Source organism: Nilaparvata lugens, chromosome 2, assembly GCF_014356525.2.
Source record: "Nilaparvata lugens isolate BPH chromosome 2, ASM1435652v1, whole genome shotgun sequence".
NCBI lineage: Eukaryota > Metazoa > Arthropoda > Insecta > Hemiptera > Delphacidae > Nilaparvata > Nilaparvata lugens.
In genome coordinates this window covers 31,778,821-31,804,998 of record NC_052505.1, presented here as the reverse complement: position 1 = coordinate 31,804,998, position 26,178 = coordinate 31,778,821, and the positions used below count along the sequence as shown (strand labels likewise).

The 26,178-nt window shown below is 34.7% G+C and overlaps 1 protein-coding gene across 3 annotated transcripts in view; it reads left to right on the top strand.

Moving 5' to 3' along the window:
• Positions 1-26,178, top strand: part of LOC111050584 (rhodopsin, GQ-coupled) — a 173,483-nt gene that overhangs the window by 48,342 nt on the left and 98,963 nt on the right. For all 3 annotated transcript variants that reach the window (XM_039421016.1, XM_039421017.1, XM_039421015.1), the window contains exon 5: positions 18,319-18,464. In XM_039421016.1, the coding sequence (XP_039276950.1) occupies positions 18,319-18,464 (146 nt within the window). The remainder of the gene's footprint in view (positions 1-18,318; positions 18,465-26,178) is intronic.

Here is a 26,178-nt window from a genome sequence, read left to right as displayed (position 1 = left end):
CAGTGTGAGTTGCGTCATAAGCAACAATGTGAAGTATTGTTACTAAACGTGTCTGATCATGTCTTGTCTTTTCTTGACTAACTGTGTGCTCCCAGCCTTAGTGGGGCTTTGATCTGTTTTGTGGAGTCTGATTCCTGCTTCATTCAAAGATAGACTCAATCTTGTTTGTGTATGTTTAGCACTTTTCAACTCCATTTTGCGGGATTCCTGTCTTTCCTTGGGATTCCTGTCTAATAATTCAACATGTATGTCAGCTGTCAACATATATGAAGTTTACTTCAGAATCTGATTGAAACATCGTACATCATAACAGTCGAAAGAAAATACAAAAATTTATTAGTCTTTATTTAATACTAAATTATTTGGGCTTTAATTGATTATAACATCTTTTATATGAGACAACATAGATAACATCTTCATACTAACTTCTTTAAAGATAACATCTTTTATATCTTTTGAATGTATTTTTTACTGATGTGATGATATTCTTGAGAATATTATGATTTGGAAAGTGATTCAAAGTAAGGGTGACAAGATCTTAACTATTGTACTTCCCACGAGGGAAATATGCAGAACGTCAATATGAGCAAAACACCATCGTTCGGAAGCCTATTGTGAGATTCAATTCTGGTTTAAAAACTGGCATTGGTTGAATTGATAGCAGTAATGCTATTAATATTATTGAACATGTTTAATACAATAATGTCGCTTGAGAATAATGATCTTATCCATTTGGTGAATTCTCTATAAATTATTGAATTACCTTTATCAAGTGCAAGATACGGCAGATTGTTGAACGTAGCAAGATACGTGATGAGCATTTTTGTAACTCACACATAAAATTCAACAATAGTGGATATGGTTGGAGAAACTGTTAAAAAGCTTAACTTGTAATTATTGCTTGGATGATTTGTTCCACATTTTTGATAAAATATTTTAATTTTGTTCGAGATGATCGAATCTAAGGATCATTTTGTGGAACATGGATCTCTAGTTGATCTCTCTTTCTCTCTCTTTCCTTTCTCTCACTTTTTCTGTCTCTCTCACCACTAGTCTTCAGTCCCAACTCTCGAGCCTTCTAATATCATTCTGTGAAGTATGTCACTCATGAAAGCATGGAAGTGAGAGTGAAGTGAGACCATGTTCTTTTGTCATATATCACTCGAGAATATTGAAGATTATTCTGAGAGGAGGCTTTCCTCTATTATTTTGTGCAAGCAAGCGATGGAATGTAGAGAAAAATTTCTTCACGAGCCAAGTATGATAAACATGAGATATATTGGAAAAATAATGCATAGTTGGGAGCACAATGAAGAGATAGTGATATGGAATGTACATATAAGACATATAATACAGATCATGATACTTAGTATATAACACCCATATGAGTTCAAAATTGAAGTGGAGCATGAGATTATTTCAGTAGAGAATTCATCCAACTCACTGGATTTTTACTTTCCTTGCCCTATTACCATAGGTAAGGAAAGTATTGCTCTCCGAAAAAAATTAAGGTACCCCAATTTCTAAATTCCTATACGTTTCTAGGTCCCCTGAGTACAAAAAAGTGGTTTTTGGGTATTGGTCTGTATGTGTTTGTGTGTGTATGAGTGTATGCACTACCTCCGTAAACAAAGCCGTAGCGCATTCGTGTGACGTCGGCACAGGTAGGGCTCCTACACCAATAAAAACACTAGCTGATATAGATCAGCTGAAATCAAAGAATTTTTATTGGTGTAGCAGCCCTACCTGTGCTGACGTCACACAAATGCACTACGGCTTTGTTTACGGAGGTAGTGGTGTATGTGCGTCTGTGTACACGATATCTCATCTCCCAATTAACGTAATGACTTGAAATTTGGAACGTAAGGTCCTTACAATATAAGGATCCGACACGAACAATTTCGATCAAATGCGATTCAAGACGGCGGCTGAAATGAAGAAAATGTTGTCAATAACAGGGTTTTTCGCGATTTTATCGAAAACGGCTCCAACGATTTTGATCAAAGCTATACCTAAAATAGCCATCAATAAGCTCTATCAACTGCCACAAGTCCCATATCTGTAAAAATTTCAGGAGCTCAGCCCCATCTATGCAAAGTTTGATTTCAGATTCCCAATTATCAGGCTTCAGATACAATTTAAACAGAAAATTTTACGTGGAAAGGATTGATCATGAAAATCTCTACAATTAATGTTCAGTAACATTTTCACCTAAAATTGAAAATAAGCTCGAAATTCGATAAAATGTGATTATTTCAATTGCAAAGTGTTGGCAATAGTTGATTCTATGAAATCATTCACTATGAAGAGATAGCAGACATCGTTTGTCTCCAGCCTTATTGTCCTGACTCCAGCTGGCTCAGATCTTTGAATTAGTAGACTAGATGCGCGGGAACACTAGCGTCAGGTAATCAATTTTCATAACGGGAAGGAAAGTTGTGTGAGTGCGCCACACCAGATTTTTTATATATAATATGAACATTCTTGAAATTGAAAATACTTATCATATTCGACTTGAATCTGATGAACAAAGATATAATTATGGTAATTATGTTTATTTTTCATAATTCATGATAATAATGCTTTTCATATTACATTTATTGAGACGACTTGTACAGCTCGGAAATGAAAAGAAAACAAGCGGAATTATAAAGCTAGCAGCAGATAACCCGTGTTACGCAAAAGTCTACTTGAAGAACGAAATGGATTTAATTTAGTATTGAAGTCCCATGCTGATATCGGAAGTATTAACAACTGTAGTAATTTACAATAGGAAAACAATTTGTTTTCTTACGTAGACTTTGTACCAGTAATTGAATGAATTTGTTTCCATTATCAAAATTAGAGTAATTTATTAAGAAAAATGAAATTGGGTCTATAATCATCCTTGGTAAATTAAGAAATTTCATGCGAAACTTCAAATTAATCAGTTCATACTTCAGACATGATGATGCCTCAAACATGTTATTCGTATCCCGTTTTTTTCCTATTCATTTGATTATGAATGTATCATTAACATATAGATTGATACTATTATTATTGTTATTGTTATTCTCCTTTTTCCCTTGGCATATTCAAGTCAATTCGTTCATGTTCTTTCATATAGAAGGAGAGGATATGGATGAAAGTAGAATAATAATAATAATAATAATCTATATGTTATTGATACATTCATAATCAAATAATCGAATACCACAAAAAAGTTAAGTTATGTTAGTACATTTTCAAAACGTCATTGCAGCATTTTCGGGGATTGTTCAATATCTCCCATCTCCCCGCATTTCACTGCAGTAGAAGCATTCAAGTATAACTAGAGATATTTGATATACTACAGAAGATTGTTCAAATTGCCATAGAATTATAATTGCGTTGTCTTTCCTACCCTATCCATTAGAAATGGATGAAGGTGACCAAATAAGAGAGCGGAATAGTGAGTAATGGTAAAAGACAATGGATTCATGGAAAGCGAAAGAGAGATGGTGGAGTGAAAGGGGAGTAAAGAAAAAGATTTAGAGGGAGTGGGGAAGTATGGAGAAAGATTAAGAGAGAGTGAGAGAATGATAGATAGAAAAAGAAAGAGAAAGAAAAAAGAGTGTGTGTGTGTGAGGAGGAAAAGGGAAAGAGTAAAAGAAAGAGAGAGTAGAGAGAAAAGAGAAAGAGAAGAAAGAAAGAAAGTGAAAGAGCGAGAGAGAATTGAAAAAACAAAGAAGTGAAAGAATGATACATGGAGTTGAAGGACAAGAGAAAGAGAGTAAGGAATGGTTTGATTGTTTATAAAGGAAAGATGAAGGGAAAGTGATAGAGTCAGACAGAGTGGGAAAAGGTGGAAAGGGGATGGACTAAGAAACAATGATGAGAGAGACTGAGGGATGATGAGATTTGATCACTCGATCGTAAGTGAGGAAGTGAGGAAAATCTTCCAGATGGGGTGAGAAGGAGTGAGATAGGGATAGTAATAGTGATAGAAGGGATAGGGATGGACCAAGGACTATTTAGGAAGAAAAAGGAAGTAAAGTCTAATAGTGTTGTACGAAGGTCAATTGATAGACATGGAGGATGACGAAAGATGTGATAGAGATAGATCGAGAATAATGGGGAGTGAGAAAGGCAGACATTATTTGAAGAGATGAGCTAAGTCTAGGGATGGTTAGAAGTTGAATAGACTAAGTCAGGACTTGATCAAGATAGGCTAACAAGCAAGGAGACTAAGAGAGATTAAGAGTAAAGTGAGATGAGGATAGACTAGAGTAGAACAGAAGATGGAGAGACAAAGAAAGTGCAACAGTAGGAAATTAGAAGTCAGTTTGCAAGAGGTAGACTGGAAATTTGAACAGACGTTTGCTGCAAATTTTAGTTGGGCTCAGTCAACCGACTCTGTCAAGATGGCACTGAAGGTGACAGGTGATGACGTCAGTAATTATTTAACCCCTTCCCCACCACTACCCTGAGAGACTGTATCCCTCCTCCGAACCATACCTTCAGAAAGTAGAAGACAGGTGAGACTAGAGGTAGTTCACCTTACAGTTTACTTTCCACTGCAGTAGGTGCTCGCAATAATCTCTGTATTATCGTTTACAGAAATTATTGAAAGGTGAAACTTATAATATAAGAGGAGGAGAACAGAAGAATAAGTTTTTCCAAGTGAATGATATTTATGAAGTTAACTAAACTGATAATATATAACAAGCTCAAAAATATAAATCAATAAGATTCGAAAATCAAGATCTCAATGCAACACTGTAATAGGTAGTGAGTGCAATTTGAAATCAAACTTGGAAGCATGATGATTTTTATTTATCAAGGGCTAGGCCATACGAGCGCTCTTCCACGTTTTCCAGACGAGTTGACAGGGCCATTGGCTGATTATATGTAGTAGATTTAATCGGTCGACTATAATCAGATCGATTTAAAACTACTTCCGGCTTAGTGGGATATGAATTTGTACAGAAAAGTAGGGATATACAGCGGCGGCGATGTAGCCATGCTAAGCGTTCAGCAGAAAGTGGACAGCGCTCTGTAGTCTCTAGCTGGTGCTCAACATCCCATGATACGAATACCTAGTTTACTCTCTGAAAGCATTGCATCAACTGAGTCTGATTATCAACTTGGCAACTGCGATTCTTTCATCACTGTAATTAGCTGATCTCCCTCCATTTCTCTGCTTTGCATTTCCCTTGAAGTCGGAGGTTGTTCCAATTTCACTAAAAGTTAGCGTTCGAGATTCAACTAATTCAGGAAGCTGGCTGATCGAGAATCAGCCAATCGGAGATCTTTCTACCCTGCCGACTTGTTTGGGAAACGCTTAAAAGAACGCACGTGTGGCCTCACCCTCAATAAACAATCATCATGCTTCCGAGTTTGATTCCAATTTCCCTACTTTACCTCTTACATTATTGCTTTCAGACGTTCAATTCTATCCATTCGAATGTTTGAACTTATTATACTTCATTTATTCAGGTATAATTCAGCTAGGAATAGTTTATCTGTATATCTAGAGTGAAAAGTACCGCTTTATCTCCCTGAGGGGAAAAGTTTGAATGCGATATAAAACAATCTCCCTGAGGGATAAAAAACATTTTTCAGCCGTGATGTACACAACATTTTTCCTCCACCTACATTTTTTTATGGAAACTGCAAATCAAATAATCTTTAAAACTCACGTTATTGGTGACAATGTTTTTTCCACAACATAATCTAAAATCCAAAAACCAGTCGTCTGTTTGGCACTGTCGATTGCGCTATCTATCGGTAGAAGTTGTAACAATTATCAGCTGGCCGACTATCAACAATGGCTGACTCGAGTTCGCGCGTTTCAGATTTGGATCGCAAATGAAAAATATTTGTTGATTGGTATTTTGAATAGAATAACATATTTAAATATATTTATAAATTTCTATTGTCGACTAATATTAAGTACTAGCAAGAACCCGTGCTTCGCAAGGATCTATTTTAAAACTTGTCAAAATGAAATTTTGAAGAATTGAGAATAGGCCTATAACCATCCTTGGTTAATTAAGAATCCATAAGCAAAATTTCAAGTTAATTAGTCCAGTAGTTTAGACGTGATGATGCGTCAGACATAATATTCCTATCCCGTACGTGCATAAGCCAGCTCTTTACTTTATATAATTATTATAGATATAGTTAACGACTGCAAGAGGTAGGACTGTGGAACAGAATAGTGGTGAAACTATGATAGCGCCAGAAGTGTCTCAAACACAATAGTAGGTACTACATGAACTTTTTGAAAGTGATTTGAAAAAATGTTAAAACAACAGAACTGAATCCTTATCATTCTACCTTCATTTAGAGAGGCTTTTGTTTGAGCCGAATGGAAATCTATTTATAAAAAAATGAATGTCTGTTTGTGTGTTTGTTTGTATGTTTGTTTGTTCCCTGTAGACTTGAAAACTACTTGACATAACGGCATGAAACTTTGGGAATATGTTGAACTGAAAAAAGTACTTCAATTTCCATGAATTTATTAATATAATTATATAAATCTAAAGTGTAGGTCATATCTAAATTCACAAAGAGTTCGATTCTTGTTGGCAAGATAGATGTTATTCAATGCAGAAATCATTGTTATTTTACTAAAAGATAGGATAAAATGAATAGTTCTCTTTCAGGGGGAGTTTTGACAACCTACAAAACTCATTTTTCATTTGAAGAAATAATATCAAAAAGATGCATAGGACCTTACTTTTTTGTTCAGCTTGCCAAAATACCCCTTATTTCAATATTAAAATTTTCGACTGACTGTACAGTGAGTCAATCATTCTATCAAGGCTTGAATAATTTCGAAATTTCAATTAAATAAAAATGGTAGAGAATAATTATCATGTAGATATCAACACCTTATTTAAAGACATATTAACTGCATGCGTTTTCATATTGCCGATACAGCATTGATAAAACTGTAGACGTTTATTTAGCAGCATCAAAAAACTGTTCTAGCTGAAAAATTGATAATACATGCCACGTGTAGGCTTATACATTGCATCAGGAAAACGAAGTTCAAAACTATGATTTTCCTAAACATATGTTTTTGAGATAATTTCTTTGATGCAGCTGTTTCACATTCACCATTATAGATTATACAGAGTTTGTGAAAATAAAAATATTTATTGATTACCAAAACAATACTATTATTATATTTATGAGAATAATTAATAATTATTAAAACAATCCTTTTATTATATCAATAATAATAATATTATTAAACATATTTATCAATTATCAGAAAAATATTATTGAGGTTGAGTGGAATCAGGTAGAAAGCAATAATAGAACAGATGTTCTTTTTTGAATTTCTATCATATTATTCTGTTATTTCCAATGATTACAACATATGTTAGAATATCACATGTCAATCAATAAATTATCTCATTTCCATATGGCACTCACCTTACCATGTTCATAACCTTATTTAATAGGATCCTTTTTCATCCTTTGAAACCCTTAGAGGCAAAATATCTCAAAATCCGTTCTTAGTGCGCGTCTAGCATGTTTGAAGAATATTTGTGCAAAGTTTCAAGTCTGTTGGACAATTAGTTTGAGCTGTAGTGTGATTTTACATCAAAATTTTCGAAAAATGCCCTCTCCTGGACCCCCCTGTGCTCCTGATCGAAATTTTTCTGCATAGATCTAATTTTTTTTCGTAGCTGAACAAAAAAGTTCCTCATGACTTTGCTGTGCAATGAGCGGTTAAAAAGTACAAAATTTTGGGGGGGCCCCAGCTCCCTCAGGGGGGCAAATTTTTGAAAATCCTTTCTTAGTGGATGTTTTCAGGCTACCATAAACAATCCTGCAAAATTTCAAGTTTTTAGGCTTAGTAGTTTGGGCTGTGGTGTGATTTCAGTCTGTTGGGGCTTAGCCTTTTATAAGTATAGAAGAAAGAAGATGTAATATCATACACACATAAATATTTCATTAGTTGATCAAATTACTGGTTGAGGTATTGAATTCAGTTGACTCAATGACAGACACCTCTATTATGTTTCCTTATCTGAACTTACACCTTAAAACTATTACAAAATGTGAGTTTTTAAAATAGAGATGCTTCCCATGTTTTTTAAATGGAGTTATTTTTACGCCCTACCTAGGGATTTTTTCTCTTTTTTCGTCTCGAGAGCGAAAAAGTGACACTATGAGCGAAAAGGACAGTAGGTGGAGGAAATAGCTATTTGTATATCTAGAGTTCTCCCTGAGGGGAAAGTTTGAAGCCCGATGCGAAGCCGAGGGCAACAATTATCCTGGGGGAGAAAAAACACTTTTCACTCGTGATATACACAACATTTTTCCTCCACCTACATTTTTATAAAAACTCCAAATAAAATCATTTTTAAAAACGTACGTGACCAATATCTCATGAGTATGATAGACTCGGTTAAACTGTTCAATGGAGAAATAAAAGAACTAGAATTGTTTCTAGAACGGATGAATGAGGTCTATGCTCAGATCCTCGCGAATAGTATGGACGAAATAGCCAATGCTAATATTCACGCATATTTCCTATCAAGAATTAATTTTTCTGTATCGATAGATATAGGAGCATCTTTCAGTTCAACTTGGGTGGACGTGCGTCAAGCTCTCAAAGAACATTCGCAGGTGCTCGGAAATCAGTAACTACAAGTGCACTAAGAGTATTGGAAATACGTCGCGAAAATGGTAAATTGATTTCCGAATTTGCGAAACGTTTTGCTTGTGAAGTGAAATCATTGAAAACGCGAGTATTGGATTCAAGTGTGGATCAGGATGAAAGTAAGTGGCGGAATAAAATTTATGATGAATTAGCTTCTGAAATATTGCTTCAAGCGCTACCATAACGAGTAAGAACTGCAGTGAAGATTGCCAAACCGAAGTGCCTTGAGGAAGCTGTCAACTTAGTCAAAGATGAGGAGGCTGAAAGGGAAGATAATCGCACAAGATACTCTGAATGGAAAACTGTGGAGAAGAAGCGTCGCATACCACCTATGAGGAGTTCGCAATTCAATCAACCACGTAGGCGGCCACAACAAAATTCTCAATGGAGAAGAAATGAAAAAGCAGCTGTTCAAGAGAGGAGAACACCGAGGGATCGAGACAGGAAACCTGGGAAAGCAAATGAATGCTGTGAATGCTGGAAATGCAAAGAAGAAGGACACTTTGCTCGTGAATGTCCATACATATATCGCAGGAGATCAGCCAAATTCGGAGAACCAATGGAAATAAATGCGATAAGGGGACATAAGAGAATTAAGAACTCTGAATCTGAGTCAGATGGAGAGTGGACATCTTACTCCTCAGATGCAGGAAACAGCAACTCGGATCGGCGAGATAAACAATTCAAGAAAGAGTGGCCGGAGATAGGAAAAACCAAGAGAGCTCATGTGAGATCGAAGAGTGACGAAAAACAGGATTGAAAATTGTGTTCTCCGCATATAGGCAGTGAGAATAGTTATTTGTGCAACTAGTGCGCAAAGTGACAGTTTGCTGCACCGAAAGAAACGTTTACGCCCGAGCCGTAGGCGAGGGCGGAATGGTTTCTTGAGTGCAGCAGAGGAACTTTGCGCACGTATTTCACATTAAGTTTTTCCTGCAGTTACCATTGAATATGAAAAAAGGGTAATTATGGGTAAAATTGCCTGAAATCCATCAAATGTTTTTCTGTGTTATTTTATTATTGATAAAAAACTTAATTTATTGTCAAATTGAATAAAAATGTTGTCCTTGGTTATATAATACTAATAATTTGCGCGTGGTGCTTCGTTGCACCTCTGCTCACTATAGCAGCCCAGTCACTGTTACCAACTTCATTTTGATTTTGCTGCACTGTTGCTCCATATAACCTACTAAGTATTTTTCGCCACACTGCACAGGAAGCAGCTGTTTTCCAGTCCCTACGTAGATCTGAAAGACCTTGTTTGCAGACGACGTCAGAAAAGGGTTTCTTTTCCGGGCTAGGCCAGAAAGTTGTCTCTTTCCAGCCGCTTATGGCTGGAAACAACGCGCTAATTATTATTAATAAGTCATCCGCTAGATCGGGCGAGTGTCCACTTTCATAATAAGCTGAAGTCGCCATGATTTTAGTTCCAGTTTCGAATCAAACTAATTCGCTTCGCAACCAGTTTTATTCAATTATTTATTGTTGATAAGTGCATTCCGAATTTTCAAAAATGCTTGAAGATGACTGTGGTATTCCAAGTGAAATTTTAAAAGAATCTGAAATCCTGACTGCAAATCTTCTACCACTAAAATCAAGAGATAGGTACGATAGCTTAACGAGTATTCTTTATTTTGTATTCTTTATTTATTTTGTCAGCAATACCTGTAGTGTGGCGAAAAATATCGTTCGCACCACGGGCAAAAATGTTTTTCCAGCTCTCAATCTTTTCTAGTCCTCGGCCTACGGCCTCGGACTTGAAAACCGATTTCGAGCTGGAAAAATCTCATTTTCTGCTCTAGGTGCGAAATATACTATTTCGCCACACTTGGATGTAATGAGCTGGTTTACGTGCGTCATATGGAGGCCGAAAGTGATTGTTTTCCGACCAGGCCGGTAAAACTTTACGGCCCTAGGGCTGTAAAATTACCTTGAATAACAGCTGATCGTGTCCGATCCCGATCTCACAAAAGTCATAGAGAGATAATCTCATAACGACTGTAATAATCTATATAATTATGTATCGTGAATCGCGGTATTATGTCTATAATATATTTTATAAATTACTGTTTAATAATTTAATATTTATTGTGTTTTTGATATCAAACAATGAATACAATGGCTGCATTGTCCATTGTCAGAAAGGTACGTATCGCAAGTATTTAAAAGTGAAGAATCGAATTTGAAATCAAAGTACAATAATTGTATCAATATTTAAAAGTGAGGTAGAGTAATAATTGTTTCTTTTTTATTATCGAATTCCACTTCTTAATGCAATACAATCAACTATAATAACAAGAAAATACAGCAGAGATCTGAAGTTTAAGGTAAGCCTACTGGTGAAACTCAGCCTTGACTAAAAAATTCCTAGTAATTTTTCCGTAATTCATTATTAAAACTTTTAGATAATTTTTCTTTAATATTGAACCATATAGAGAAAACATTAGGCCCACTCAAGATTGAATCTTCGAATGTTTTCTCTATGATTTCAGAGCAATATTTTGTTGTGAAAATGCCGGCAAACCGGCTTCAAATTAATATGCTGCTATACACTATATTATAGTAGCCTACATACGTTACCTGACTTAATTCAGAGTGAAAATTTTATTGTGAAACAGATAATAATATTAATTTTAATAATATAAGTCATGAGCCAAAGTCTGTTGTACCTTTGACTATAGAAAGAACCTTCTTCTATAGAAAGAACAACCTTCTTTCTATAGTCAAAGGTTGTACGCTTTTTAGGAGTAAAGTAAACTTTTTTAGAAGTCTAGTTTACAGTATTACGTGTATGCTAAGAGTTATCAGTCAGGCCTCTTCCTTCAACAATACCCAATAGCCGAGAGCGTTAGGGCGTAACACAACTGAACTCAGCTCAGTGAGTTACAAACACGATGTAGGTTCGAATCTCGGTCAATGACATTTTTTTTTGTCGATGAATTTCGACTTTTATTAGCTATTTTTTATATTAGTTACCATAATTTAAATTTCAATCAATTTTTTAGATATATTTTGAGACAAAACTGTGAAATATGCAATTATATTAATTTTTTCATCACATTATTTCAAAATAGTAATGAAAATTCTATTCATCCATCTATCCATGAGATATTGCACCGGGCGCAAAGCTCGAGCTATAAAAATTCAAACAATTATTCGAAATATTAATAGTATAAAAATATGGTCACTATTGTAAATTATTAATTAGTAACATTGAATTAATTGACAGTAAAAGTTGTCATAACCAAGATTCAAACTATCAAAATAGGCTGTTTGAATTTTATTAATTTTTCAATTTCTTATAAATATTGGGAAGTTTTTTTTTTGGGTGTGGCGAAAAATAGCGTTCGCAACACGGGCAAAAATGTTTTTCCGGCGCGAGATCGCGGTTTTCAAGTTCGAGACGAAGTCGAGAACTTGAAGCGTTCGAGAGCCGTACATTTTCGACCCTAGGTGCGAAATATACTATTGCGTTGCCATGTTGCAAATCTGGAGTGCAGAAAAATTTTTCCCGCACTAGAGCGGAAAAGTGATTCTTTGCGTTCTGTAATCAGTTCAGCAATGGCCACTTTTCAACGTAACTGTAGGAAAAAAACATTATAAATGCGGGAAAGGAGAACTGCCTTTTTTTTAAAGACTGGGGCGTGCAGTGTTTGATAGACACGGGATCGGATAGCACATTAGTGTCCATAGAAGCAGCATATAGAATTGATAGTGATCTAGTGATAAAAAACTGTGCATTGTGACATTTTAAAATTATTGAGATAATGAATTAAAATAAATCAAAGAAATAAAAGATATTATTATTGTTAAAGGCTAGGAATATTATCAAATGTACTGATAGCAATGAAGATTATACTTATCAACAGCTGAGACTGAGATAAGGAGCACCGTTCTATACGGCATATTTTGGAAGAATTATTTATTGAAAATTATTATTTATTGCAAATAATTTTTAAATTGTTTATAGTCAACCATCAAATTTAGAGGTTACAACTTTGTTTATGTTAGTGAACAGCTGTTTTGAATGCAGTCAAGAAATTAGTCAAAATGAATTATTTATACTACTGAAGATACATTTCAAAACGATATAATTACTTCTAAAACCAATAATTATTGTAGTAAGGATAAGAGTTTCAAAATAAAAATATATTTATTATTGTTGAAATAATATTCTAATGGAAATGTACAACATGTTAGATATTATTATCACTGATAACAATTATAATATGCATTTTTTGTTATTTATTAGTATAATAAGAATCTCTTGTATGAAATATAAATGATAAAATAATTATTATAGAATCAACCGCATGGACTGATGTAAAAATCTCTGTAACCCGTGCAGGCCAATCATAGGTCAGAAAAATGACACCAAAAAGGGATGATATTCAAACTTGATATTCTATTTTTGTTATCAGCAACTAGAAAAGCCTTATCATATGCGGTAACACATTGTATGTTGAATAAGGAGATGAAGAGAATTTATTTACTAAGAAAAGGCAGATGATTCAAGTTTATTTATTGTAAAGCAAGAACTATTATCTTACTAATCTCTGACGTGATGTATATGTCATACTAGTTCCACCAATAGCAAAATTTCTATGCAAATTAAGTAAGACGGAATAAGACTTCTGCTCAGCAGAAGTTTTGAGAAGAGAGACTACTTCCCCTTTAATGCCTTCACTGTAAAGACCTTGTTCTAAAAGTCACCGTTTTTCTAGTGAGATTCTTATTTGTTAAATTTATGTATTTTTTACATTATTGCTTTCCGGAAAAAATTAAGGTACGGTACCCAAATTTCTAAATTTCTATACGTTTCAAGGTTCCCTTAGTCCAAAAAAGTGGTTTTTGGGTATTGGTCTTTATGTGTGTGTGTTTGTATGAGTGTATGTGCGTCTGTGTACACGATATCACACCTCACAATTAACGGAATGACTTGAAATTTGAAACTTAAGGTCCTCACAATATAAGGATCCGACACGAACAATTTCAATCAGATGCAATTCAATTTGACAGCTAAAATGGCAAAAATGTTGTTAAAAACAGGGTTCTCCGCGATTTTCTCGAAAACGGCTCCAACGATTTTGATCAAATTCATACCTAAAAAATCATTGATAAGCTCTACCTACTGCCACAAGTCTCATATCTGTAAAAATTTTCAGGAGCTTCGCCTCATCTATGCAAAGTTTGAATTCAGATTCCCAATTATCAGGCTTCAGGTACAATTTGAACATTATCAGTTGGAAAATTTCAGGTGGAAAAGATTGAGCATGAAAATCTCTTCAATTAATGTTCTGTAACATTTTTACCTAAAATTGAAAATAAGCTTGAAATTCGATAAAATGTGATTATTTAATTGAAAACTGTTGGCAACTGTTGTTTCTTTTAGATCATTCACTATGAAGAGATAGCAGACCTCGTGTGTCTCCAGCGTTATTGTCCTGTCACCAGCTGGCTCAAATCTTTGAAAAGTAGACTTGATATGCGCGTATACACTAGCGTCAGGTGATTAATTTCCATAACGGCAAGGAAAGTTGTGTGAGTGCGCCACACCAGATTTTTTAAATGTTAGCCTATTATACCTGAGGCAATATTATTTGTTATATTTGTAAATTATTCTATCAATTGATTGCTTCCATGAATCTAAATTTTATTATTCATTTTTGATTGGTGAAGGAAATAATTAATTTCTAAAAAATCTGCCACGTTCAAATATTGTATATTTCTTGTTAAATGATTCATAATTTATCTTTAAGAATTTTTAAACTTTGTAAAAAGAACGTGCATGATAGCCCAGCATCATAGCACTAATTCGAATAAGCCTGTCAGCAGAAAATTATTCAAAACTTGTTAATCAAATCTTGAAACTGTACTGTTTATTAACTATTATTACTGCTCATTATATTTCAAATTTGATACTTTATTTCCTGAGTTTGATTATTTCTTTAGCCCTTCAGATTTTGTGTTTGGCACGTTTGTACTTGTTAAGCACCAATCAAAGACGATCATTGAAATAATTGATCCAAATCTGGATAAAGGAACAGATCTAAGTGGAAATATTAAGTGGGGTCAGATCGAGAACATACGTTCTCTGTCCTTACCTGCTAATATATCAGCTTCTATCTGTGCCCTACTTCAAATTAGGAATAAAGCTCCTACCACAGAGCAGAAACAGCGCTACAGCGTAAAAAAACACACAATAGAGCCTGAAACTTGGAAAGATTCTGTCCGCGAAGTATCTTTTGAACGGCATTTGGTCTATCAAACCTATCCTAGAACGTCAGAATTTATTAGCGGCGCAATCCCCCAAATTATATGCACCAAGTTCCTTGCTCGACCTGTTTGATTCTGTACACTGTCTTCAATACAGGTAATAATTTAAGGTATCTGAATCTAGTGTCTAGCAATTGCTACACTACGATTCATACTTGCAAGGAATATTATTCTCACACAGATAGTCGTTGAACAGATCAAGGGTGTGCAGGAGTTTATGCCTCCCGCGATTTGGACTATTATATTGAATCTTATACTGAATCTCTCAGCCTGGTGTTCTATAGTGTTCATCCACACACTTACAAGTTTGAGATTACAACATCGAGGACTCAGTGTAAGATTTTATACATGTGTGTCATCTCCATCTGGGGCATTGCTCAAGTAATAAACCAGGAACACCCCAAGGAGCATTACACAAAATTTGGCGCCCAATGCGTGTCGGCATTGAAGAGGCTGATATTGGACTACGGAATTTGTATGGTTTGTTCAGTATACTATAGCACTGACAACAAGGAAATTTTTCAAAGATTTATGGTTGTGAATTTTTTTTCAAAATTAATTATCAACTACTTATTGAAATATATCCAATAATAAAACATGCCACACACAACTTATGAACGTGGAAGATTTTTTGAGAGAGAAAATCGAACTCAGAATCTTCACTATCAGGGTTATTTACGAAATATTTATGTCTTAAACTGTGGGTACAATAAATACCACCAAAGAATATATAATCCTCAAAACAGAAGTTTTACATGATTTCTATACAAAATCTCAAAAGAAAATTAATGACAAAACCCGCACATCGATATCTCGAACCGTTTCAATGATCTCAACATTTGAAAAAACTAATAAATAATACAAGAATCACAGGAGTAGTTGCGTGTTGTATTTTTACAACATCCAATTTTCCAAGTGTTATTGTCTCTGTTTACTGTCAAATCATATTAAATTGATTGTATAATTACTTTTCATCTTCTTTGGATTATTTTACGCCTATGAACATTTGAATGATTACCATTTAATAGCCCAATAAGGTACATCATGCAAAGCCATCAATTCTGTGTTATTGGTTCGTTAACAGTCCCCGTATACAGTCTTTCCCTATCTTAATGCACAGTGCGACTTATGCACTGTCGCGAATAAAATGGCACCTAAAGACTGTTCCATTGCTCGGTTGATATTGCAACTCAGTGAAGTGATGGGGGAAAAGTTCTGTAATGCATAGGTCACTCATTCACTGACAACACCCCATTCAATAGTTCTGTGCAGCAAAAAAACTGACACTGTTATACTTTTTACAACAGCGCGACTGCAGGAAGGCTGAATGATAAATCACAATAAAGTTTTTACTTGTGCACTTTAAATGTTACTTTGATATCCTGAAAATGGATAAAGAAGTGAGTCAATTTTGTGGTACAACTAACTTAACCTGTATAAAGGTTCAAAGAATACGTGTTCAAAATTTGAGGTTTTGACCTTGAGTGAGTCAAAAAAGAGGACTCGCTAACACTCGTTCAATCTTATCATGAGACAGTCCAGAAAAAAGAAAACAATTCAGAATTATGGGAAAATAGTCAAAAATAGAGAAGTGTAAGTTGACGTCAACACTTGTGATCAGGGTGAAAACAATGAACTTTGTTTGAAATGAGAACTTGTCAACTGGAGTTGAAAGCACGTAAAGTCTAGAAAAAAGTAGGATAGGAAAAGAGAAGAAAGGTACAGGGAAAAGAACACAAGTAAGGAAAAATCTCATAGAGAATAACACAGATATACAGTGGGTGTAAATTGTGAACAGCGGGAAAAGGAAAAGTGAAAAGAGAGCAAAAAGCAATAGAGAGAGTTCAGGGAAAAGAGAAACTTTAGAACTATTTTTGAAGTAGGTTACCGGTGGTAAGCCTCTCAAAGGATTACTAGTGGGACCTGTGGGAGTTGGAGATAGAGGTGAAAAAATCATGAAACGTGAGAACGGCGATTGGTTCAGTTACTTTGATTTGAGTGTGAGAGAGAAGAGATGTTGAAGAAGGAGAAGATGAGGAGGCGGAGGAGAAGGTGGTGAGAAAGATGAGGAGCCATAGGTGAATCCTAAAGTAAAGAATCAACATCACAGGGGAATCCCAATCGAGGCCAAACAGGATGAACTTTTGTGTCAACAGTGCTTCAGTATTGAACCAATAGTTATCCTGAGTCCGAAATTTTTTCTCAATTTATTCATTGAAAGACTACTGAAAATGAGGGCAGACTTAAAGAAATGCTTCATGGAAATTCTTGGTATTACTATCAAATTATATTACTGTCAACTTCATATCTAGGGAATTCCAATGCATCTAAGTGATTTCAGTGGAATCCAGTTTGCAGTTGTGCATCACATAACATTGTCCGGGTCAGGCATTTTCAAAAACTTTACAATGCTCTCTCTCTCATTGGTCAGCTTGTGATACTTCAAATTCCTCTATTTTGAGGGATGTAGTCGCCATGACAGCAGAAATGTCAATCTCTGATTGGTTGATTTGTGATTGTATGGATTCTATCCCACTCAACTTTCATTGGTCATCTCTATGATTTGTTTGCTCGTGATTGAGTTCTGAATTATTATATTCAGTTCTCATGATTCCCAGTAGTTGCTGTCAGGTAAACTATATTGTTGAATAACTCATTTTGCATAATCAACAAAACGCATACATTTTTTGTCATCTCTCATCTTACCCACGCATAAAATTAATTAACATTTAGTCAATTGAAAGAATAAGACTTTGATATTGTCAATACCACTTTTATTTATTCGAAAATTAATTCATAATTCAGTACCAGGTTTCATGGTAAAACCTACCACATCTTCAGCTGAACTAATAAGTTTGTTGTTGTTGGAGGAACAGGAAATTCAATTTTAGGTTATTTGTTGGGATTGTAAAAGGGAAGGAGAATGAAATAATATACAATCAACCAATCAAACAACCATACAATCAAATTATTTAGTCAATTAATTTCCTTGATTGTTAGAGACAAAAAGTTATCAGACAAATAATGTGCTTGTCCAATCACCAACCATGTGGTTTTTTGGATCTCCTATTCTTATAAATTCTCGCTGTGATATTCTATCAAATTTGAATTTCAACCATTCATTATTCATTGTTGCAAAGTTTCATTGTCTTTTCATCGTGCTGTTTGAAAAAATAAAATATTTTTTTATTTTCTTATTTGAATTCTTATCGGATTTATACTCGATTTTCATTTCCAATAATTCGAATTGTCACAGAATGTATGCTTTTTGAGCAGGCTATTGACATTATTTAATCGTCAATTTCATTGTTTCATTTTTAATAATAATTTTAATTCCCATAGAATTCATGTTATATTGATATTATTTTTACCGTCAATTTTATTGTTTTATGTGGCAGGTTGCATGGTGTACGCGGCAGGAGTGGGGCATTTCGGCCTATTGTCGATTGTGACATTGTCAGCAATAGCGGTGGAGAGGTACATGGTGATAACAGCCAAGCCAATTTCCGGACAATGGAAAATAACAGAACGCGGGTCGAGGAAGGTGAGTAGAGCTCAACAACATTTTATTATCATATTCTATTATTTTTTATATTCTATCCTATTATATACCATATTATGCACCATCATATTGTTATAAAAATCAGTCAAATATTTGGGAATTTAACTATTTATTCATCAACTTTCACGATGAAAGCCTATATTATACGTCTCTTCCTCATATTTTCTAAATGATCCATAGTCTAAAAAAGTAGTTCAGGTTCAATAAACTTTCAATCATCTATAAACATGGAGAGAAGAAGCAGAATTATTTATCAATGTGCTCCATTCACATTAAACGGTGAAGTTCGAATGAATAATTCAACGCTAATGATTGGAAAATAATAAGTAATGATATCCCACACATCAATGCCTCACGGGAAAAATAATCGGATATTAATAGACTTGAGAAATAGGATAGAAATGTACATTTCTATAGAAACTGAAATAAGTTAGCATAAGCAACACAAACTATACAGAATTGATGATGGAATGTGTCGTGTGTGGTTGAAGCAAATTACTCCCAGGTGACATAAATGCACATACTCTCAATAGATGTCATACTTCAGTGTCATCTAGTTTTGAATTAATGATGATATACGATCACTTAAATATCTTGCTCTCAAATTCTGAATAGATGCGATCCCTTTTCTTATTCAGGAGGAACGATAGTGGTAAAATAAAATGATGATGGTTTTCTCACTTATCATTAGAAAATTGGTATTCATGAATTTACTTCTGATGTATCACGATGGCAACTCACGACTAACAAGCCAGAAGATTTATCCTTGAAGCTTTTCTCGGAGGGCTGAAGTTCACTATGTGACAGCATATAATCAGCATATAATATTGACTCTTATTCAATTATTTGAGGTTACAAAATGTCATGTTGTTCTGATATGATGATATTTTGATTTTACAGTATGTTGTGAGGAAGTATACTGTATTAATGAAATACTAAAGGAACTCGATTTTTTCTTCTTCTCCAGTGTAATCAAAGTTTGTAAGTTTTTATCTGGAGCCTAGCTGTCCAATGAATTTTCTATAATCTACTGAGAAGATTGAAATTACCAAGGCACATGAGAGAGTTTTCACATATCAGCAGACACTGCAGACAGGAAAATATGAAGGAGAATACTATTGTTTCTTCTTGGTAAAAATGACTTTCCATGGTTCTACAGACTGCATGTCTCCAAACATCAATAACGGATTGTAAGAAATTAATTGAAAATCAGTGCTTCGGCAATACAGTTAGGCGAACTATCAAAAAAATCAATTTTCCTACATTATCAACTTCTAGAACCAACGGAACCATTCTCCTGGGCAAAACTTCTCCAATTTCTGAGAATCTACTGAACTCCTAAACTGACATTTACCTAGTAAAATCAATTATTAACATTATTTGAAACTCTTATCTCCTTTCATTCCCATTCGAACTCACTATCCCTTACGATCCTTTCAACTTTCAACCTGTAAATTCTAACCAGTATTTCTCTATTTGAAACGTGACCTGACAAAAGGCGAAAACTTTGCTTATTCCTTGGGAAGCACTCCACGTATCACTCACTGCCATCCTATCCAGTTAGTTATTTCTTGAGCGCCACATTTCTTAGTGCCGCCGCTTTTTAGTCGTGTCATCCCGTTTCAAGTGGTGCACTTGGCATAGCAGACAATTATGAAGCCAGCTCCCTCTCAAGTGTCCTTGCACACGACCTCCAGCTTTATCTCAAACTGCCAGCATTGTTTGAATGGGAGAATTAATGTTATTCATGAGACATTCTGAAAGTTTGAAGTGAACGGCTCCATTCATTTCTTTCAACCATTGTTTTTTTTCTGGATTTGAGAATGAACTTTTGTACAGTCTCAATTATTTAGACATGAAAAAAGCATCCAGCTTCCACAGAATTTGAGTTTTTTAGTGAACCATAGAATACCTTCTCTTTTGATTAACGTCAAAATAATAGAATTATTCGAATATCATTGAATTTGATGAGAACTTTTATAGGATACCTGTGCCTTACTTGGAATTCTCTAGTACGCTACAATCGCGTTTTATCAGTTTCATAGAAATGCCTGTGAATTGGTGGAATCATTAATGTATTTTAACATTCAAATCGGTAAAATTATTTTTGTATGTTTTCTGTAGATAACTAGAATGCAAAGCATCCGATTAATAAATAGGTTTGTTAAAAATGTGAATATAACTTTTAATCGTGAGTTTGCTTATTAAAATAAGCACAAAGACTGGAGTATAGATGGGATTGTATGATACAGGGAATTTTCAGGTTGAACAGAAAGCATGTTGGGTAATTGGATTATTCAACACTCGGACGTTATTGTGATACAAAAATGATGGTGAACTCTGTCTAATTGAACATTTTTGATAATATTATTGAAAACTGGAATCCTAAAAAATGGTTTATACATGAATGTAACATGATACAGCAACTTTGTCATTTATTGTCGTGAATCCTAAAGATTGGTATAATTTATTGGGGTGGAAAACCCCCCATTATCGATTATGAAACAATCTATTTATTGTCCAAAGTCAATAGACAATTTATTGTCATGTATTCTCATGCTATTACAATAAACCACACCAGGTGAAACAATAGTATAGTTATGTGATAGTATCAAACCTATATTTCATGGCGAAAATTGCAGTTAGTGGAAACTTTTGATTGCACAAACTAAATTGAACAGTTGTTTCTGACCCCAAATTGTTCACTCAGCTGTAGAAATTTACCCACTAAGCATGAAACACTATATAGATAAAACAGTCACTAATTTACAGAAATTATGCCAGGCTTAATGGGTTGTAACAGCAACGAAGCAGGCTCACTACTGCAAATAGTCTACTAATGATCAAACCAAGCCGGTGTTGGAATAGATTCTAATATCCTGCATATCTTGGAACCATTCAAGGAAATGTTCAGTATTGTTATGCTTATGTTTAGTATTACAAAAAGTGTACTTCTCCACCATAATAAATATCGTATTCTACAGGTACTACAGTAAACTTTAGAGGAGTAAGCACTACTTCTCAACTATACTACTGTATTTCTATTTTCAAATATTCCATTATCCATCTATTTCTTTTGAAAACTTATAGTTCTCGAGATTTGAGGCATACTCGGCTGTGATGAATCGATTAGTCCAAATAATGAGGGGATCACATGCGTAACAGATGGATTCCCTTGGAACTCTGTATTTAGAACAAAGTTTCAATCCCATTAACTTGATCGAATACAATAAATATATACATTCCCTACCGTATTTAGTATTCATCCACTCATTAAATAGAAGAAAGGCAGTAAGCTTATGTTCATATCTCCTTGAATATACTGATCTATGTCTAATGAAGACGCACAAAGTTGAGAGCCCTACTCAATCGGAATGCACACGACAATAGGAGTTAATTTTATATTTTTATCCTTGAGCGGTGTTATATTCTGTGTGAATTTCAGTCGTCTTATGACAAAATATCTTTTACCATAGAATATGAATATTATGGTGAAAAAAGGCATAACATGTATAAAATCAATGTGGGGAAATTTTGTGCATATTATTATTATATTTTGTGACTATGAAATGAGTAATAACATAAATAGCGTTTTCCGGCAGCTATCCCCATCCCCTCTTAAGACGTCTTCTCAGGGGGGGGGGTAATAAGGGCGCCCGTCCGCGTATTTTTCAACCGGGTAACAAGAGTCGTGCACGATGGAGAGAACACCAGGCTGTCCAACCCTCACCTCCTGGCCCCGACCACACGCCTTCTGGAGCTAGCCGGCTGGAAGCAACATCCAGGAAATCCCTATCAAGGATGGTGAAACCTAGACACGTGATAAAACTAATATTTCTACATAACAAATATACATTTTCATCACAACTGAGATCCCATTTTATAAATTAAGGTTTTATCTGGATTTAAAAATCATCGTGTACTTGTTGATTAGTTGTTATTTATTCGGCATAGAATGAACTGATGAAATTATATCGGATCAATTAATAAAAACCGGTATAAGATAGACAAAAGTGGCATCAGGCGTGATACAAACTGACAGATCGTTCGATCGTGAATGATGCAACCGCTTGCATGAATTGCGCTTGGGCATTCAATTGCATAATGCTTGGCAACATGTCTCGATGCTTTGCATACATATTGCTGGATGTAATTGTGATTGTGGGTGGGACTACGACAACAGTGCAATTGCAATCACAATGCACTTGTACTAAACTTGCCGACTGCATTTAACAAGCAGTATCAGTAATTGACTATCATGAAGATCTAGAACTCACTCTGACGATCGATAGTCCAGTCAATATAGACATGAAAAAGTGGGTGTGCTTGCAATTCGTACTTCTGATTTCTCAATATATTGTTTGTAAACATAAGAAAAGCCCAAAACCATTTTTTTAATGATACATTTCTGGAGGTTAATAAAACGTCTCTAAAATGAGTCTCATACAACATAGAACCTTAGGATTGGTTCAAAATTGCAGAGAATTTCATCCTCTACGATCTCAGTTGCCTTGATTTCATCTTGAACCACTGATTCATATTATAGAACTGCCGAGATCGTGAAAATGAGGGGGATATCTTGAATTTGTTATTTTTTATAAACAATCGTATCGTATTTTACGAACAACTTTCTTCACGAATCGTTTACAGCAAATGAAAGAGAAGACTCTGTTCTACAATATTCAAGATCCAATAACAACGTGTTACTGAGCTATGAATATGGGAATCGGCAATTTATGGTTTATGGAAATATGGGTTAAAATACACTCAACCATGAATTTATTATTCCTCCATCAAGTTCAACTTGATTTTGAACCACCTTATCGAGCCGAGAAGAATGAGCTGTAGTACGAGGAGATCCGATCATTTTGTCAAAAAGTGTGAGTGTATGAAATTCAGATCTTTGAGGTGTCCTTATGCGCGCCTCTCTACTGAGAAATACTGAAACCAAGTGCATCTAACGGCTGATTATGATACATTATATGGAGATTTTTCGGGGATGGGAAGAGATTTTTGGGCCACTCTGTATCTGGCACAAGAAAATTTTGCATGAAAATATTGGTTTCGGACTTCTTCTATGTAACTAAACAATATATATTTAAAATCAGAACTACAATACCAATTGCGAGGACCATTGTATATAATAGTGACTGGACTACGAGTGTTAAGTACAGAGCCATATAGACATGTAGGGGTTCCATACCCATCCAGTTTGACATTATTTAGCTGTATGAGGAGCTAAGCTGTTCCATTAGCACTTGGGTTTAGAGTCAACAGGGGAACACAATATTATTCACATGCTATTTACTCTTTGAAACATGCTCTGGTCATTTTTAATTTGAATTAAATCTGCCAGCCAATGACAAACAATAATAATGTTTATGATTCATGGTTCTATAAGTATAAATACTACTGTGTCAAGCCATGTTACAAATGAAAAGTATGTGAAAACATTCAAATGATACAAAACGATCAAATGCCGGAGGAATTCAATCCTTTTCTGACAAAAATTATGTAGATAAACAATGTCGATTTCACTCAAGAGGTTCTATCTATACTGAGAGAGCCACGTTCTTGAGTAAATGGAAAAGATAGGACAATAGTTTTGCCAATTCTGTGTGTTTCCTCTGACTTCCTTAGTAGATAGTGGATTCCATATATCTGATGTAATAGCTTTAACTTACTGTTCTTCCTTGTTGATAATAATAAATTTTATTTTATTTCTTAACAAAATATATTTTTCAAGAATAAATTTCTCAATTGGGTTTAAAAATTTTGATGATTGATTATATTTCTAGATTCTTCAAAAATTGGCAATGTTACAGAGCTAGAAAGGGATGAAAAGATTAGAATAGGATATAAAGGGATTAGACTATCTGCTTTGTTCAATAACAAACAAGGATAGGCCTAGCTAGCATCGAAGTTAATCAAGTGCTGACGTTAAAACGTGGACCTCACAATACGTTCTCACTCAAAAGTGAGAAGGAAACTCTTCAAAACTTTGAATGTATAGAAATAGAAATTGTAAATTTTCTCACTCATTCTGATTTGAATATTTTCATCAATCAATCAAACAATCGAGCTACTTGCCTTTGACGTGGAATCACGTTGCAGAGCAAAGCATCGTTTTAATTGTTACAGCTCCTTCTGATGAAGTCTCTCTTTTCATAAACCCTCTGCAAATTTTAATGTGTGTCATAATAAATCATTACTAAACTTTGATCATTCCCTGTTCTGTTGTTCTTCTTAAATGAAACTATTCTCTGTTTTACTTTGAAGCCATTACCAGCGCGTCCTAAATGTCTTATCAGCTATTAAACTCAGCTCAGCTGTTTGACCATATTATATCAGCTGATAACACCTACACCACCTCCCTACCCCCCGTTACCTCCTCAACAAAGCACGTACAATATTTGGACACGTACTTCGCACCAATTCAAACTTGTTAAGCACAGTTTAATAACATGCATCACACATCTAAGTAGAAATTGCCAGTTACCAAAGTTTGTTACAGCGCGGGAATGTGATGATCAAAACTAACTTGAGAGTAATCTCGAACAATAAGTAACTCACTGCTTGAAAGCCACATTACTGTATCAAATTATGAGAGTACTCTTGTGAGAATTTATTGGAATTTCTCCAGGATGTAATTATGCAGGATGTATCATTTCTGTTACACTAATAGTTCTGTGAATAGTAGACCTCACGCAGTTTTCTCATCCACAAGTATCTGGTGTCACCTGTTTACCGACTTCTCCAGACATCCGTGTAATGTATGCAATGAATAATCCTCTTTACAGCTGATTGATTATGTGAATAATTCTTTAGTCTGATTAATCCTATCTTCAGAGTAGATGATATATATAGTGATATTGCAGTATGAAGGAAATTTCTTTTCCTTTCATATTATCCTTAAAATGCCAAATTTCAAGAAACCTTGTATACATCGACGCGCAGTTGAAAAAGGAATACTCCTGCCAAATCTCATAGAATTCTATCAAAGCGTTTGGCCGTAAATGCGTTACATACATACAGAGAAAAGAAAATCCCAGTTAAAACATAGACCTTCCTGCGTTTGGTCAATGTGATAAGTAAGTCTCCCATTCAATGTGATAAGAAAGTCACATTGAAGACACTTAAGATGTGAATGAACGCTGTGGGGCTCATATGCACCATCTCAGTTTGAACTGAGAGATGTAAGTAGTTCTTTTGAACCCCGTATCAAATATATTATGATAAATGAAATCATATCTACAAATAAACGTGTTTAAGCGTTAGCATATGGCCATAAGACGAACAATGCTGTTTGAATGGGATGCATTGATGTTATTCATATCTTAGTTAATGCTGACAGTTCATAGTGAATCACTATTAGCATAGAGTAATTTACTATTAGTGAATTATATTAGCTTTATGCTAATTTACTATTAGCATAGAGTAAAGGAACAATTGCATTTTATGTGCTATTAGTGTGAACTTCATCAAAATATGAGAGTTCTAGAGTTCAAAGTTAGTGTATGGAGTATTAAAATATGGAAGAGTAGAGTCATAGTGAAACATTAGCACAAACTTACGCAATTATTTCTCTGAGGTAGAGTGCAGTTGAGTAATACTTGTAGGAGGAATAGTAAGAGTAGTACATTAAAATTTATAAAACTAGTAAGAGGAATACTTGAGAGAGTTATTTCAACAATAT